We start from the raw sequence: 18,994 nt of genomic DNA, 5'->3' as shown, positions 1-18,994 counted from the left end.
TCTTTTCCAACCTTAATGATTCTATGGTGTAGAACACATGCCAAAGAAGAACTTTACTTTAAAAATTTTTATTGAGGTGGTGAAATTCAGCAATTAAGTTAGGAATACTTAGATTTAACACTGGTCTTCCAGAGGAGGTGAATTATAATAATGCGTTTGGGTTTTTTTGTTTGTTTTATGCAAACATATTTAAAAAAAAAGAGGCAAATTAAAAAACCATTCCTTCTGTAAGCCGCAGATAATTCAAATGAAGTCCTAAATGGAGCTTCCAGTTTGAAGATTAAAGTAATAGTTCAAGTCTAAGAAACATCTCTGACTAATTTAGACAATAAATACAATTAGTAAAATAACTTCTTAGATTATGGAAGTAATTGTTTTGCAAAAATTCTGCATGATTGCATCTAGCATAAATGCATTTTATTTCTTTCTTCTTTCAGTTATATGTGTCGATTCAATGCTGAATTGGAGCAGATTGAATTACAAAACAGTATTAAAGGTAGACAAGGAAGACAGCATGGTTCACGGGAAACTGTCATCAAGCAGACCATAGAACGTGAAAGACAACTCTATGAAGGCTATGGAATAGGTATGTAAAAACATTAGAAATAATCCTGTGGTCACATCTTCTCCTGCTCACAAGGCTAGAATCTAAGTGAAATTTCTAGGCATTATCTTTTATTTTCCTCGTTAAAGGAATTAACTAACCGCTAGGTATTTATGCCTTGCAGAGGAGTTTGGGAGGAGGGGCAGGGTGAAGAAAAGGAAAAAAGCTCGTGGAGATCTGGCTCATATATTTCTGCTTTACTACTTTGCCTTTCTGCATTTTTGCTAGTACTGCCTCTTTAGTACAGGCATATATAATACATTTTTGAAACTAAAGTGAGATTTAATGCACCTGCCTCAAATACAAATTCTGTTCAGCAGCTTGCTTGGGCCTTCATTATATACAAAGTACTTTTTGTCTTAAAAATGCACTTCAGTGGCTGTGCATGTTTTAACATGCATTAGTATGAAGAATTTATTTGCTCATGTGGGGAACAACCAACATCACTTCCTCTACGAATTAATTACTTTTTTTAGGTGGGCTTCATTATCTGGACTTGTGCCAATGAAGTCCTTATACACAGCTTCCTCTAACATTCTTTTGATAATATATGAACTTACTGTTAGGGATAAACAGGTCACCTGACTTGCCCCTTTCCCCTGAGGTGGGCCAGTGGCGTGAGGAACTTCAGCAAGTTTCATATCATGAGAGACTGAGCTTTAGGTTTCATGAACTTGAAGAGGACCAAAGCCTCTGAACTCGTGGGCCTAAAACATCTTCAGAAAGAGACCCTTCATTCCACTTAGGTAGAGATGTGTTTCATGCGGGAGAATGGTTGCAGCAGAAATAGTAGTACAGATGTATTTCCAAAATTTGAATATTTCTGGAGTTCTCCCATTAAAATTTAGGTAATCCAGGAAGAAATCGTGAGCTATTGTGACACATCTACTCTACAGGCTCTATTCTACAGGCATAAATGATAACCCACAAGTAGAAAACCACATTTTTCCTCTTGTTCTTCTCAGGCAGAGGAGTTATGCTCCTTTCTTTGACTTACTGGAGATGGTGGTGGAGGGAGTGAAAATGCTCTGTCTGTGTGAAGGCCCTAACGCTTAACCTCTTAATTATCAAAAATCCACAAAAACTCTGAAGATTTGAAACTAAAAATCGTGTAGATAAGAGCCTAGCTGAAAGCACTTTGAGTTTTTAAACATTTACCTTGGCCGTTTTCACAAGTTTGAATAAAATCATAATGCCAGATATTCTTATTAACTTTTTTATTACCATTTATCTTCCTTTGGGGTAGCCGTCTATGCCAGGAGATTATCTAATGAAATCTTCTGAGGAGCATCATGTGTGAAAACCACAACATAAGCATTAGAGCTGAAAATTTCCTCTTAAGGTGCATAGTCTTTAAGAAGAAACTCTTAAATTCTTTGTAAGTATTTTTGGTTTTGGAGGTAGCATACAGACGCAACATGTGAGAAAGAAATAAAAGATAGAAAATTTGATAGCTGGAAGTAGGCTGAAAGGAAGCAGCAGTAATCTGGTGAAATAAGGGAGAAAGACAAAGGGATAATGAAAGTGCAAAAAGCAAAGTTGTTTTGAGGAGAGTCAAGTACAAAATAGGAGTGAAATTTATGTATTTTTATTCAACAAATAAGCACGTTAGAGTTGAGTGATGAACTTGGCTTTAATGCTAAAGTATTATTCAAAGGCAGTCAGTCATTCTAACAGTGAAAGTACATCATGGAAGACATGAAAAATCTACATTGTTCTCTGGTTAGGGATACAAAGCACAGCAAGGTTTGGGTTGTGTGTCATTCCCTTTTCCCCCAATTTATATTTTACCAATAAAGAAAATGAATGGCTCTAAAAATTTTGGCAGTGTTACTTAGTACTTTCACATCCTGTAATGGCAGAGGAATTCAGGAATAGCTGTGTGACTTCATGTGTAATCTTTGATTTCTTAAAAGGCGGGGGGGGGAGTCATAGGTAGGTAGATAGTATGAATGTCATCACATAGCTCAGTTGTAGAAAATCTCCTTCTTGGTTTTGCTTTTAAATTTTAGTTCTTCCTTTTTTCCATACTGCTTTGTGGAAAGCTGACAGAAAAAAACAATAGGAGTAGATAGAAAAATGTCAAATGCACAAGCACAACATAAAAATAAAGAAGAATCCAGAAATATTGTAAGCAAAATTTGAGGTTATTATAGTATTAGTAAGTAAAGCATTCAGAGAGCATGGTGCAACTTCACATATTAAATACACTCTCAAATCATTCATTGTTTGTTATCACAGCTGCTGCAGGTTTTGCTCTCTGTCTAGGACAGTATTCATTCAGAGAAAATACTTGTGGCTAAATACTGTAATTAGAGATTGGGGATAAATGGAAATCAGCTGGAAACTGTGCTTTTATGCTCTAGCTCATTATTATCCCTGGAAGCTGTTGTGAAGGGAGCTTTTATAACTGACTTAGTATTTGCTGTTTTTCCCCGTATTCTTGAACTTAGTTATTTCTTGTATGCATGTGCATTTGCTATGAAGAGACTACGTGATATGAATTGTTTACATTTAGGAAAGCCTCCTAAAATTTGGTGGTGTGTGTATATATCTCAGATATATGTAAATGAAAAATTAATTCTTGAAAAATTAATTCTTTACTGTCTGTTTACAAAAGTGGTAGATATCCAAAAGCATGGTAAATTTTAGTCTTTTTTTAAAAAAATAGTAGCTATACTGGGGACATTCAGTCTATGTGTGAGGTGGTTGAGTTTTGTTAGCAGCTACTTGTCACTTCCTTACTCCTTGAATATATCTTCATTAATTTTACTGCAGTTTTCTTCCTGATGTTGTCACTTGTGTATGTTTGTTTTTTAATCTTGTCTTACATGTTTATAGTAAAGCTATTGAAGGGGAATCCTAGATATTTACAGGATGTGCCCTTGGAACTCAGAGTTAGCATGCTCTCGGTAGAGAAGCATAATTATTTCATCTGAACATCATACATTTTTGATAACTTCCTTCTAATTACCTTGCATGTTCTCTCGGAAGCATAATGTTAATCCTGGGGAAAAATGGCCTTTAAAGCTAAACGCACCAGTTTTATTAGTTAATTCTTGAAACTTCAGGATATAAGAAAATTGATATAAGAAAAGATGAAAGTTGTATCATTTACATGTATCTGCTAGTGTAACTACTGTAGTGTTTGTTAGCTGCGGTTTTTTGTAACGATCATTATTGTGTAACTGAATGATTCTTTATCTAAAGAGCATCTAGAGTTTCTAACATCCTTTTCCTTTTTTAACTTCAGGCTGCAGTATCATCCTTTGACCTGACTTGGGTGTTTCTCTGTATGACAGTTCTAACAATATGATATATATGCAGCCTATATTCCGTGCAGAGAACTGTCAGAGCAGTGACATTTCAGTCCTTGTGAGATTTAGGTAAATCTCTTGTGCAAATCTTTGCTTTGGGAGAGAGAAATGTTACTGCTATGAAGAACAATGATGTTTTTATTAACAGCATACTTCTGGAAGGAAATAAAACATCTCAGCAGACTCTCACAGAGCACTTGGTTAAAAAGTAGTACTGTGGGACACAGCTCTAGAAGGGCACTCTGACATGGGGATTGGTTCCTCTATCCCCTTGTTTTCCTAATTATGCTTTAGAAGCCCTGCAGCTGAAGCCTGTGCACAGAGGCAGGATCGGTTAGACCTACAGCTGACAGAAACTTTTTACTTCTGATGCCCATCAGAACTTTGAAGTAATCTGGTCCAGTGCTTCTCCATCCAAACAGTTGAAAAGGTGCTGACTTTACAGTATTGTATGCAAGTTCTGTGTTACAAATTAAGCTCAGTCCCTTAATCTTTTTCCTTGTCATGAAATAGTGTTAAGCACTAACATCTTTATGACAAAGTTTGAGAGCTAACGTGCTGTTTGTTCTTCCTCAAAAGAAAGATAGGAAAATAAAACATTATCTGAAAGGGTCAGAAACATGAAAAAAATGCTTACTTAAATTTTTTGCTGCTGTTTTATTACAAGACATAGGTTACTGAATACTTCGTCTTAGAAATGCAAGACAGTGTCTGCTCCCCAAAACACTGTCTTCATTTCTTTTCCACTAACCCCTGTGCCATATTTCTCCATCTTCCATTTTTTCCATCTTTAGTTCAGAAAACACTCTCCTGTGACTTAATATTTTTAAAGCAACCTAAGAAGTTGCTTAGCAAGTAGCAGCAAAAAACATGACACTGGTGCATGCTAAGGAGATACTTCTGAGTAAGAGAATTGTTATTAGTCTGAAAATACAGTGCTACTGCAGCTTTCCACTATAATTAAAAAAATCAGCTACTGTGCAGTATGTAATTACTTTATTTCTACACACAAAACAGAACGGGACTAGAGCTTCTAGTTCTGTTCCTAATCTGCCACGCTGGGGTTTGTATTCTGTAACATATTGCAAACACACATGTAAGCAGAACTTACAAATTTTGCCATTGCCAAAGCACTAAAGATCAATTCAGTTCCAAATCTTGGTTTGTCACAGAATCTTCTGCTTCAGAATGCCTGCTTTCTTGTGATGCTGGGGAGAGCCCTGAATGACAGGCTAGATAAAACTATTAGAATATTCTGTTTGCAAAATGTCCTATGTAAGTTAATAAAACCCATTGAATGCTTTCCAAGGTGTTTTTTTCAGCCAAAGCAAAGCAATTGAAAGGGCTTAATTTGAAAGTCTTGTCATTTAGTCCTGGTTTGTCTGAGAATAATACTGAACCATGTGTTGGGTCAGTGCTTTGATAGAAGGAACAAATAGAAATGTCAGCACATTTCTGGGGCAGTTGGCCCAAATAAACACAGTGCCACTTCTGCCACTGTATAAACACTCACTGTTTATATCACTAAGCTCTGTCCTAGGCAAAAAAGAGTAGGCATTGCTCCTTGTACAATATCTGAGAGAAGGGAAGAACTTCTTTTTCTCATGTGGAGGCTAGGACATTTCAGCATTTGGCACTGTGCTGCCAAGAGTGCAATTCGAACAATTACAAAGAAAACAAGAGGGACCATGGCTTTGTTTCAATGCTTAGTTGGGAAGGATGGACCTAATGTGGCATTGGTGTTTATCAGAACCCAGGAATCAGCAGACCAAAAAAGGATTAGGTATAGATTAGGTATATGTTTCTTTGCCTTGCCTTGATCGGCTGTGAGCAGTATCACTGTATCTATTTACCAAGAAGCAGGCTGCAGAAATCAATGTAATTGGTATCAAAAACTGTTGCATATATTATTGTTCTTCAGTTGGTAACTTTGTAACCCAATGTGAAGGGAAGAAATAATTTCAGAACAATAAAGACTATTTGGCCAAAAAGATAGTGACAGGTGCCATCATCCTACATTCTGCAGTAGCAAAATCATCTATAATCCTGCATTGATAGCATCATCTGATTCATTACTGTAAGACTCAGGAAAATTGATAGATGAACAAAGGCAGAACTGTATATTCAGGGTTTGCTCAAGGACAGTATAAGAAGTTCCTGAAATGTCATGTTTTTAAGAGCTAAAATAGTAAAGAGGATTTAACATTACAGGGATAGCAAGCAGTTGTCTTTGTTGAGCGACCTGTTGCTGTGAAATCTGTACACTTCATAGATGGCAATAATGTGTTTTATACTATGCAAAAATTTCAAGGCTCCTAAGGCATAAATCTCTACAAATTAGTGAAGATGTTAAACACAGGTCACTTGCAATACTTCAGGACTGACCAAGAAAAGAATGACACTGAATCAAGGCAAAGCAGCTTAGGCATGTGTTGTGGTTTAACCTGGCAGGCAGCCAAATACCATGCAGCTGCTTGCTCACTCCCTTCCCCCCACCTCCCGCCCCACCCCCCCCAGTAGGATGAGCAGAGAATCGGAAGGGTAAGAGTGAGAAAAACTTGTGGGTTGAGATAAAGATAGTTTAATAGAACAGAACAGGGAAAATAATAATGATAATAGAATATACAAAATGAGTGATGCACAATGCAGTTGCTCACCACCTGTGCTGACCGATAACCAAGTAGCGATCGGTACTTCCTGGAACACGCCTACCATTCATATACTGAGCATGACATCACATGGTATGGAATACCCCGTTGGCCAGCTGGGCTGGCTGTCCTGACTATGTTCCCTCCCATCTTGTGCACCTAGCTCAGTCAGTAGGCATGGGAGCTGTCCTTGGACTAGGAGGGTACTTAGCAACAACTGAAAACATCAGTGTGTTATCAATATTCTTCTCATATTAAATCCAAGACACAGCACTAGGAAGAAATTTAACTCTATCCCAGCCAAAACCAGGACAGCATCATAGGTAAAATTCTGCATGAGTTTATCTAGTAGGAACGTTGTGGCTACTCCAGGAGGGGAAAAAAAAAAAGGTCTGTCCCATAGGTCTCTGTACAAGGTGTTTGCCTTCCTTTTTACTACCAAAGGTAAAGATTTGTAGTGAGTATATGTCAGTTATTTCTGTTAGTGGGGAAGACTGAAAATTTTCAGTCGTTAAAACTATTGGTGTTTGTTTCTGTTCAACCTAGAGGAATATCAGCTCATGAGAGGAGACAGATGCCAACAGTTTACATAAATATTATGTTGCATTTACTGCAGTATTTAACAGACATTTCAGCAACCATGGCATGCTAGTTTCCCAGTATTGAGTGGTTTATAGAACAGGTATTTAACAATGGAAACTATGATTGCATTGGAGTGAGACTAATTGTTATCAAATAGCCATTCTTTGCTCTCAGGCTGTCTCATTGCAGGTGGAAGGAAGTAGTATTATATTCCAGAATCCAAGAATATGTTCTACTTAAACACCTGACATCTTACTGTACTCTTCCCAGTGTTTATATTTTAAAACCACACACATATATATTCTTGTACTGAATGGTAGATTTTACGAAGTGTATTTAACTGTTTGTTACATTTTCTTACTTGAATTATCAGAGTTACTTTCCTAACTCTACTGCTGATCTGTCTTGCTTGCAATAGTGTCTTAAGTGCTCTGAAATTTTTTTCCAAAAACATTTCAAAATACTTATGGACCACTTAGTACTCATTAATTTAGAGTGAGGCTTGTATATTTAGGTCAGCTTTGAAACTAAGCTTTCTTATTTTACCTTTTATCTGTTGTGCATATTTATAGTAAGTTCTGCAGAGCAGAATTGTCTTTTTATTATGTGGGTGAGTGAATGTCTGTTAAAAACTAGCATGACCAGACCTTGATCTTGGTTGAGGATGTTAGTTATGCTTTTAAAACAAATAAAAAATTAATTATTTTCTTAGATTCTTCACAAGACTTTTTTTAAAGGGAAACTTTAAGTGCTTAAAATTTTGCTATTTCTCAGATGTGTCAGTTAAGAGAAAATGAAGCACCCTCTTTTTATTATTTGTCAGGATTGGATTTTCAGTAACTAGTACATTTGAATTCTGGAACAGTTCATAGGTATAAGTTCACTTCCTTTTCTTTAGCAGTGAGAGGTCTTCCTGTTTATATATTGCTCTAGAAACTTTCTAATATGAATCTTCATTCTGATTTTCTTGGTCTTTTAATCTCTGAAATAATATTTTCAGAGCTTTAGCTCACGTTTCTTTCTTTGAAATGAGACTCACTTGAGTAACATATCTAATAGAACTTAATTTCATTCCAATTAGAAATCCCAGACATTATGAACAGAAAGCATCTTAAATTTTTCAGGTAAGTTCTTTTTATTATTACTACTAATCTTTTTATGCAAAACAGTGTTTCTGAAATTGACATGTTGTATGTCCTTTTTCTGAAAAAAGAATTTATGCAGAACTGTCAAAGAATTTGTCGTTTGAAAAAGCAGACTAGGTATAGTGTTGCTATTTCGGCATTTCTTAGGTGTTACAAGCTAAACACAGGTGACAGTTAATCATTGGAAGGGTCAGAAATCAGTCAGAATGCCATTTCTGGAACTTAAGTATCTTTTTTTTGATATTCTTAGAGAATATTTTCTCTTTACCTAAAATTCTCACCTCAGCTGTTCACTGATTTACACAAAAAGAATTAGCATTTACTGTTAGTGTTTAAGGATCAAGACATAGATTTACTGATAAATGGAATTACACTGTTTTCTTATCTGAAATGAGATTTCAGATGGTAATTGTAGACATATAACATAGTGACCTAAGTTATTTATAGTCAGAACTTATCATTAAGTAACTAAAACAGCACTAAGTTTTTAGTCATGTTTTCTAAGATCTAACTCTAGGTGTAATAGAGTCTGCAGCAGGGTTTGTGTGTAATGCTAGTTGAAAATCCTAAGCAAACTGATGACTTGCATCCAGTTAAATGATGTAGGAGCTGTGAAACTTGCTGCTAGCTCATCTGGGGCAGCAAGCCAATATGCCTTGGTAATGGATTGAATGAACACTCTTGCTGACGGCTCTATCAAATGAGTTACTTTAAAGGGAAAAAAAGATTTATGAATGCTTATGTTGCCAGGAGTGATATACCATCAACTCTGAGGGGTGGTATATAGCCAGAATTCATACTTACAGGATATTGGAATAAAGCCAGAAATCTCAAAGAAGAGACAGGCCTCTGGCTGCTGTGTTTTTAAATACACAATTGACTTCTTGTACTGGGACAGCTGATGGAAGTGTTGTTTTATTACCTTGGTAGAGCAAAAACATGTCTGTCTTATAATTGGCAAATACTGTCTTTGCCCTTGAGAAAAATTATCCATGAAGTGCACTGACTATAATCAAGCAAGCATTCTGTTAATTGAGTACTGGATTTGACTTGTGATATTTAAATGAACCCTTCCTCCTTCATGGTGCCTTTTGAAATAATATACTTATCATGTGAATTAATGTTTACTAACATTTTGTGTCCCCTTGAAGTCAGTCATACAAGATGTTAACAGTTACCATAAATCATAATGAAGGACTTTATGTACATGTACATTAGCTCTGCAAATTCAGCATCCAAATGAAGAAACTCTTCCAAACTGCTTTTCCGTTGCTTACAAGATTTGGAGTTTAGTGTATCAAACCTAAAAGCAGGTGGCCTAAAGTAATGGAGGATACAAATAGTCTGTGGGAATAAAGTGAATCAGACATATTTTTTGTTCAGAATGTCAAATCTGAAGGTACTTAATTCTTCACAGACAAATTATAGCTGCTGTAGTGTACAAGATCAGGTGAAAACATTGGTGCTTATTCATACTGCAGTGGGACTGAGAGTATAATTTAGAAAAACAGCCTCACTTGAGTTACTATCTTTGAGGAAAGGTGAATTAATTCTGCCATTTTGTCTTGCTATTTCTATTGGTAATTTTCTTTTGTGACTTTTTTTTTTTTTTCTTTAAGAGAATGGGATGGTGATCTGAGGAAACTGCCAAACATCAAAATGAAAAAGCTCTCAGCTAGGGATGCTGCTTGCAGTCACCCTGAGGGGGCAGATGTGGAAGCTAAAGAAGAATTGAATAAAGCAGAAGAGGTGGCCTAATGAGCACCAGCTGATTCAAGAGCTGAAACAGCTGAAGGGAATTGTAAGAAATCTATTTTAATTATCACTGGAAACAGGAATAAATTCTAACTATATTTGCAAAAGCTTTTCTAGTTGCATTTTTTTATGAGCTCTCTATGTACCTGTGGTAAAGAGTAAACAGTATATTGTTAGGTAAAACTGTACATTATTGGAGAAAAAATTTTGAATATAAATAAATACTTTAAAATCTTAATTGTGTCCTTACTTCTCATACTGTACCTTCTTTTTAGGATGCAGGCTCCTGAGTTGACAAAGCAATTGTAGTTTATATCTTGAAATCCTGATTAGTGTAGTACCTCTTCCCTGGTCATAGAGCAGTCAGGATTCAGATAGCTGTTAGAAATACTTCGTGGTGGGAAATCCTTACCTTTTCCTGGTAGTGGCAAGAATGTGTCATTTAGTACATAAATGGCAGGTACCCTGGTAAACATTTGGTGGAAATGTATATGCAGAAGATGAGATACATGGAGCATCAGTTAATCATGAAGAACTCTTCTCCTGTACCTTCTCTTATCTGAGAATCTGTCAGGAACATAGAGAGCTGGAAGGACTTCAATAAAATATTGAGTATTTTAATGTTTTGTCAAGAGAATTTGACAGAATTACACTGCCCTCATCACTCTGTATTGAAGAATTCAGATCAGAAGCCAATTAAAGTCCCTACAGTCTGTTTTTAAATGTATTTTTTGTCTTTTTTTTTTCACTGACCCCTCTGTTGAGAAAGCTGTGCATTTTAAAATTCAGTTGCTTAGGACTTTTAAATAGCAGGCTTGCTTTATGAAGCAACTCTTTAGATGCCTTTAAATGTGTCTTTTAGGAAGGTTCGTAGCAGATTCTCACTTTAAATACCGTAAAACAAACAAAAAAAGCGGGGGGGGAGCGCAAGGGCAAAGCCAGGGATAATTTCACAGCAGGGATTAAGTAAGACGTCTCTGTTAGTGCGGATTAGATTGTCTGGGCAGAGAAGTCACAGTTCAGTACTGTCTGTACACATTGTAGCAGTCACAATTCAGATGCCTGTTAATTATGTGGAATTAATTATTCCTGGTGGATGATCTCTCTAGTACTTGATTCCCAATACAGTTCTGAGTGTTAAACAGCAAGGCTTTGTCATGGTAAATAGTTATGTGGGTTTCCCAGATTTCTTTTACAGATAACCAGGTGTGTATTTTCTTAGCTGCGCAGTAAGTATTACTGATGAGTGTTATTCTATTAACATCTATATTAAGTTTTTCCCTCTTTACAAAATACGCTTGTGCTATCTTTTCATGTTTTAGGAAACCAATCTATTTAGGTAATAGAGAATTAACCATTGTCCTCCTTAAATTAAAGAAGAAACCTGAATAAATTTAACAGACCTGAAGCATGCGTGAGTGATCTAATGCATCTTCAGACAGACTGCAAGTCTTAAACCTGGCTAGAGGTCTTATCCTCTGACACCGGCCATATTTCTAGGCCATCACATCACTCCTTTGTGTTTGTGTTTTAGAAATAAGTGTGCTGAAGTTCAGGGCAGGCCTTTGATACTTTTTTAAGTTTGTTAAATGGGGCTGTGTTGTGGAATTCAGCTTGTTTTGATTTATAAAACTTGAGGTGTTAAACTCTGATGGAAGCTGAGCCAGGGTAATTGGTCTGAACTAAAGCCGTGTGTGTGTTTGTTCAGTGGTTTGACAGATTTTGCCTTTCAGAAGATTCATCTTAAATTTTTGCTTGTATGGAGTGTCTGATGTGCTTTGAAGTTGTAAGTTAAAACCTTGCAGAAAAAGTCACTTTCCCATCACATTGGGTAAAATACAGAAGGAAAATGAACAGTAAGGTAACTAGGAGGTTGCATGTCACAGTAATGACAGTATATTAGGCTGACATCCCGGTGAATGTTTTGAAAAAGATTGTCCCGCAAAGTTATGGAGAATGAGATTTTCTATATTCCTTGAAACAATTCACTAATAAGGCATTATAAAAAAGTAATTATTACTTGTGTGGTTGATGTGATAGTCAAATACTTGAAGTGATTTCTTTTTTAACATCTGTTGTTCACACTTCAAGAACGTGTTTACAATTTGGACTTTGTTGAGTTTGTGGATTTTCTCCCTTGAAGTCTGTGTATTCACTGCTTGTTTAGCTGGCTTTTAAACTGTCTTGTTGACCTGCAGCATAAGTAATGAAAAAAGAACAGTTTCTAAGTGTGAACTTCTTACGTTGATTTATGAGAAAAAACAGTATGTAGCTGTCAAACATTTGTATTTGAATTGAAAAGTAATCTGGGCTTAAGTTGATAATGTGCAAGACCAATTCACCAGATGAGTTTTGTTGCAGAATACTAGTGTGGCAATGGGGGAAAAAACCACCAAAGCTATTTATTTATTTATTTATTATTTCTGTGCTCAGAGTTTTTGTGTTGAGAAGCCTGGAGTGGGGGTAGAGAGACTCTTCTGCCTCATGTGTGTTACTAAGACAAGATAATGGAATCTCTTCTATCAGTTTCATAATCCAATTAGGGTTTTGTATGTTGATGAGTTTCTTCCCTATGGTGGAAAAGGAGGATGAATGCTCTCAGGAGTTCTGAATTGTTACTCTGTTTCTTTAAAATTAAAATCTAGAAAGCAGCTGCTCTTAACAGCGGGAACGGGAAATATTTATGTGCTGTTCTCTGTTCTTACAAACTTGCTGTAGGGAATACCTTGAAATTCTGTTCATTTGTAACTAAGGATTACAGACTTTAATGCTAAATCCTCTATTGTAATTCTCTGTAATTGACAGTTTTTTTCTGGTTAAAGATTAATTTTATGGAAGACTTCTTTCATTCTTAACTTGTCAGATATTGCTTCACAATGTCCCTGTTTTTATTAATTGTTAACTAAAAGCTGTACTAGTTAAAACTCAAGTTTCTTTAATTATCAGGGCTCATATTAAGCATATAAAATTTCAATCAGATAGTAACATTTTAACATGGAAAGCCACTTTTATATAAGAACTTTGGGGTTTTTTAATGTATTTTAATGTATTCTAATGTATTTGTTACACTGTACTTTGCAGTGTACTTACTAAGTTACACTTTTACTCCAGCCAGCCTTGGAGAGCTAAGACTTCTCTAAGGAACTGGCTGAATTGCATTCAAACTTTCAGTAGCAGCTGAATTGTTAGTTGCGCTCTGATTCTGGAACTTTCTCTATTGGTGGTCTCAGTTGGAAAGAACCAGCTGACTTTAATTCCCATAGCAGTATGATTTTTTCATGTAAACAAGGCAAATGTTGATTTAAAAAAAAAAAAAAACACAAACAAAAAAACCCCCCAAAAACAAAATAGAAAACACTATCCTTCTCAAGGCTGGTTGTATGCAGTGGATTAATTAATTTACAGTTCTTTAGTGTTGGAAACAAATGTGACTGAATTAATGGAACTGTTCACCATGGCTTTCCAATCTGGTCCACAAAGTTGCTTCTAAAGGGATGAGACTTCCAGCATTTGTGATGTGGAGAAACAAGAATACAGTGAAACACTTAGCCTCATTATTGTATTTTTTCTTTTTTCCACCACCAACGTATGTGTCAATCCTTATGGAATGCCAGGATGTGCAGTGGGATGCAACAAGTCAAAAAGGCAACATATATGAACCATTTTCTCAGCCATTCCTAAGTAGTTCAAGGAATACACTTCAAGAGTATCTTATGTGTGGGTTTTTTTTTTTTTTTTGTCTTTGATTGCAATAGCATGTGTACTCATCTCTGTAATGCTTGGGATCCGAAAATGTGTTATGTTGGAGTCTAACTTTTACAAAACTCTTTTTTGCTGGACACGTGGCAGATAGGCAGGAGTTGGGGGGAAAAAAAAAAAAAAAAAAAGACATTATTGTTTTTTTCTCAGCAGAAAAAGTTCTCCACTTAAGGAATCCTCCAGGCTGAGTTTTCTAGTAAAGGGCCAAGAAAGCCCTTCTAGTAAAGGGCTGGTTTGGTCAGTCTCAGCATGCTACAATGCATACATCATATTTCTATCTTCTAGCTCTTTCAAGAGTAAAAATTCATTATAATTGACTTCCAGACTTTCTTCCTAAAAAGAAGTAAGTTATAGGAAGGTAAGAAACTTTGCTAATGAGGTGTTGTGATTTATACACTGCAATTTAAGCTGTTGCCTTAAATACAGCTAGCAAGATCGTGTGCAGAGTTCCTATAATGAAACTCTAAAAATTGCCTGACTCTGGGAGACTTACGATAGTGGTCCTGTAATCAGGTTCCCTAAGCCTTCGCTGCTTGTATTGCAAATACTGCCCAGTTTTCTTAAAAGGAACAATTTAATGTATAACAAGTTACCTATTACAAATGAAAAATAAAACTATTTAAACTTTCAACTAAGCTGTTATACCAGTGCCAGCATTACTCTAAAAACAGTAGCATTTTCTAAAGAAATACAGAAAGGTGGCAGCATTCTACTAATATCAGCTCCTATTTGTGTAAGTTCACACATAGTCAACCAAGACAGTAACACGCTGATTTGAAAATTTATGAAGTGATAATGCCTATTTTTATTTGGGATGGTGCTGATTATTGTATTTTCATATATTTTACCTTTGAGCTGCTTAAAAACAAAAGGAAGTTCTGTGATTCAGTTAGTATCAGTCATAAGTATTTGCAAGTAATAGAAGGGCATATTCGTCCCAGGGCCCACCCTCTCCAGCAGACCTGGAACCGTTGTGTTCTCAACCACGGTGTAAAATTTATCCGAGGTTATTTTCTGAGCTCCATGTCATAGGTAGCAGATGTGGTACACCATTCAAAGTACTTCGGATGAGTCTTTGTTAACTGACAATTTTTTTTGGCTTTTGGATAAAGTTCATGCAGAACAGCCAATATTTGGGGGGAGGAAGGTGTGAGTAAATACTGTATAGCGTGTTTCTTTATGTGTACACAGAGAGCAAACTGAACAGAGATGTGTTTTGTGTTCTAATAGTACCCTTCATCAAGAGATTTGAACTCTTGTGTGCAAAGCAAAGGTATAGTGAACTATACCTTTATTGTCTTAATTCTAAAACCAAATTTGGTTCTATTTTTCCATATGCTGTAATAAATGGAAATGAATATATCTTTATTACTGGAATTTCCTTGGTTATGCTGTCTCTTCTGTATTACATCTTGTAGAGATTCATTAATCCATCTCTGATTTAAATGGTGAGCTAGTTAGGGCAGCTTTAACAAAATGAACAATCATCTGTTGGCCTTGGATGTAGGGAATGTGATTTGTTAGAACACTTCTCCTGTGTTTTGAATGTATATTCTTAGCAGTCACAGCCATATGATGACTTATTCCAGCTAGAAGTGTGAGGTTCCGAAACTTAGCCCGCTCTCTCCCCAGCTGACAATCTAGGATAAAGATAAAAGGTAGATGGATACAACCCTCTTTAGAAAACTAAATTTGTAGTTTGGTTGGAATGCTGTGTATCTATCAAGATAGTATACTTTCTTTGGTTGTACACCTGACTTAAAGTACACAGGTTCTTTTATAATGCAAACATGCAATATTTCTTTTGATTAAAAAAAGCATTTAAGGTTTTTGGAAAAGGAGAAAATCTCACCAAGTAGAATTCTAAAATAATAAAAAAGGAACCTGATTCATTCCAACTATCTAATGTAGAATTGGCTTTATCACATATAACAAACAGTTCATTCCAAGGCACTGCTCTCCTTAAGAAGTTTTCTTCCTCTTACCCTCCTGCAGTTGAAACCCAGTGCTAGTTGTTCATTTTGCTATGGATGTAAAACCAGTTGCTTTCTGGGAGTTCTTTATGGAGTTGAAGCCTGTTCTTATACATCCCCTTCCCAGTCTTCCTTTCTGCAAGTTAACAACCATAGTTCTTTACAAGTGTTTTTGTACTGTGAGGTATTTTCCCGAGCGTTCTGCCAAGGTGTGGTACCCAAAACTAGCCACTCTGAGCCAGCAAGTTTATTAATTTTAAGTATGCAGCTGAATATATTGTTCACCTTTCTTGCAAGAGTGTGGTGTTGCCAATTCACGTTCAGCATGTGATGCTCTATATAACAAAGTGACAAATGTAGAATACTACAGTAATTTGGGTCATTTGTTTAATACAAATACATTTTTTTCACAACAATAAGCAGATATATTACTTTTGTTTCCTTTACCTTCTGTCTTTCAGTACACATTCACCCACAAGAACATACAATTTTTCTTTTGCAAAAGAGAGGGAGTTAAACAAGTACCACAAACTCATAGTTCCAAATATTATACACAGTAAAATATTTTCATCATAGAATAAGTTTCGTTGCATTATTAGAAATTATAAATGGTTTGTTCTGGTGATGGGGAATTACTATTTTTTTTCTACACAACAAAAATAAACACTGCTTTCAGATATAGCAGTGTGTGAATGGCACAATTGGAGTAGTTGAGAATCTTTGTAATGGTAATGATAGTCAAAAGTGGTATGTTATGCCAGTTTGAAATAAACTTCATAATGCTTTTAACTTAAAACAGGAAAAGAAACGTGCATGTTCACAGGTTAAGAGTATCTTCTTTAGAATTCCAGATCTGATCTGACACCAGGTTTCTTCTACCTACCTTCACTACAACTTTGCTTAAACAAGAATGCAGGTGTAGCTCTTCTCCATCATGGCAGCTCAGAGCAAGGTTCTGCCCCTGTGGGTTTAGCCAGGCTAAATTCCGCTGTCCGCGTGTTTGCCTGAGATGCACTGTGGTGGCTACACGGGCAGTTTGATACGGATTTTTATTTGATATATCATTTTCATTAAAAAGTCTTAGAATGTATCTTAAAACTTTCAGTATACTGTTTTTGCAGGATAGAATCCTGTGGTCATTAAATTAATACAGAAAATTGTGCTTTGTGTGGGAATAAAAAAGCACTGGTTGATAAGCAGCTGTCTAGTGTCTGTATTCGTGCACCTTCCTTATTCATGCAGACCTGTATCCAAGGCATGCTGGTGTGAATAGCTCCTTGCCCTCTTGAAGAGGAACCACCCTGCTTCAGGAACAAATTCCAATCCTGCATGAAATCCCTGAAAGCTCTAGAGTACCCACTGCACCTAAGAAGAGAAAGGGATGCACGGGCTAATACTGTAATGCTTTAAAAGGTTAAAGACTGCTTCAAGCCTGCTGTAATCTCTCTTGCAGCGTCTCAGCAGACACTGTCCCATTTTGCTCCTTTTTCTGCTGTCCAAATTAATATTTCAAAGGGAGAGGAGGAATTTCAGCTGAAGTCTTTCTCCATTCTTATATCTAACTAACTGTAGGCTCAGTTGCACACGTAGTTGAGATGAGTGCCAAAACAGTGTTTTGAAGTTGAAGCTGTTAGTATAAAATTTGCAAGTTGTCTGTTCTGTTGCTGACTCTTCAGTGTATTTTTAAAAATGTACAGTAATCTTGTTGGTTGCTCTAAATCCGCTTCAGGAAGCCTTGGGCATTTTTTTCTTCGAGTTGAATTTTATATTTGTTCAAGAAAAAAACAATGTGAATTAGTCTCCAGTAAACTGTCAAAATAGGGGATAAAGTACTTTTAGTGGGGTCATGATGCTACAGCAGGTCAAAGAACAAGCTGGCTAAAGAAGCAGGGTTACTGTCATTTAGTAAGAAACTTTCTGATTATTTCAGAAAACTCTTAATTATCTTCCATAATAATGTTCCTTGTCAGTCAAATTTGCTATGATTCATCAGGCTTTATTGTAAACATCATTCTAAACATTGAGATGCAGCTAGTAATTTTAAGTGTCCAACTTCAGATATAATGAGATTTACTTTTTAGCAACTAGATTTACACTTTTATGAAAACCATGCCTTGCAGACTATCTTAAACATGTGCAATTATGAGGCATTCCTTACTACTGCCATGGTTTTCTGAAGACCTTCTGAAGTCTCCTCCACAATTATAAACAGAGAAATTATTTTGTTACTCTTGTATGAGATTTCAAATAAGACGCTGCTGCAATGCCAATTCGCAATTGTATAATTGAAAAGTCATTTTATGTGAAAAGTGCATGTCATTATGTGAAAAACTTAAACATCAATCCAACTCACCTGGGGTAACTTAGAGCAAATATTAATATGTATTTAGGACCTGTTCAAGCACCAAGATTTTGTGTCCTGTCTAGCCAGATGACAATCACTTAGTCACAGCCAAATTACACGAGCAATTCCAATACAAAAGAACATAATGGTCTGATAAAAGACACATTTCTTGCTAACGCTGCTAGGTGCAGTATTCCCTGAGCCTTAAGCCAGTAAACACATTCACGAAGAATGCCTAATATATAAACTCCAATACATCTTAGGCCCAGCACCCTGGATATCTGCAAGAATGGGATAACTGTTGTTTAATCATAGATTCTGTTATTTAATTGTAGATATTTGAGTCTGTAAAGAGGAAATGTACCATTAGAAACCGCAAGGCTTCTGCAGAAGTCTAGTTCACGTGTAATTGTGGCAGATTTCCCCCTTTGAACGAACCTGTGATCTCCTATCCTCTTTACTCTGGTTCTTTATTTCCTTGGTTGCTTTTCCTCCTTTACCCAAATACAAGACCAAAAAAGAACCTTTAACTTGTTTTTAAAATATACATTACGTTCAGGCCCCCGACTTTCCATGCCAGCACATAACTACTCCGAGTGAATACTTGCTGTTGTGTCCTGATGGTAAACGTCACAGGTATGAGAAGTGAATCACAAAATTGTTTCTTTATATATACTTCACCCTGTTGGACACAGTATTATATCTACATTCATTTATCTATTGCACCCTTTAATGCTATTCACACGTCATTTTTATATGAGAATGCTCAAAACACAAAGTTAACAACTGAACTGTTGAATTTCTAACATCTCGAGTTTACCTGTACAGAGGGAAACCATTGATTTATTTTTTCAGTCAGGAAGATAA

General features: G+C 36.1%; 1 protein-coding gene across 1 annotated transcript; it reads left to right on the top strand.

The window, feature by feature from the left end:
- Nucleotides 1–437: 437 nt before the first annotated feature.
- On the top strand, nucleotides 438–10,054 carry TMA16 (translation machinery associated 16 homolog (S. cerevisiae); the record flags this gene model as incomplete). The annotated part of the gene is made up of 3 exons (XM_009581261.1): nucleotides 438–586; nucleotides 8,233–8,275; nucleotides 9,916–10,054. Coding segments are annotated over 3 exons (331 nt in total), but the record flags the coding sequence as incomplete, so codon positions are not given.
- Between the last annotated feature and the right edge of the window lie 8,940 nt (nucleotides 10,055–18,994).

The sequence above is a fragment of the Fulmarus glacialis genome, unplaced genomic scaffold (assembly GCF_000690835.1).
Source record: "Fulmarus glacialis isolate BGI_N327 unplaced genomic scaffold, ASM69083v1 scaffold32767, whole genome shotgun sequence".
Taxonomy (NCBI): domain Eukaryota; kingdom Metazoa; phylum Chordata; class Aves; order Procellariiformes; family Procellariidae; genus Fulmarus; species Fulmarus glacialis.
The sequence above is the reverse complement of the archived record's forward strand: the minus strand, read 5'-3'. Positions and strand labels throughout refer to the sequence as shown.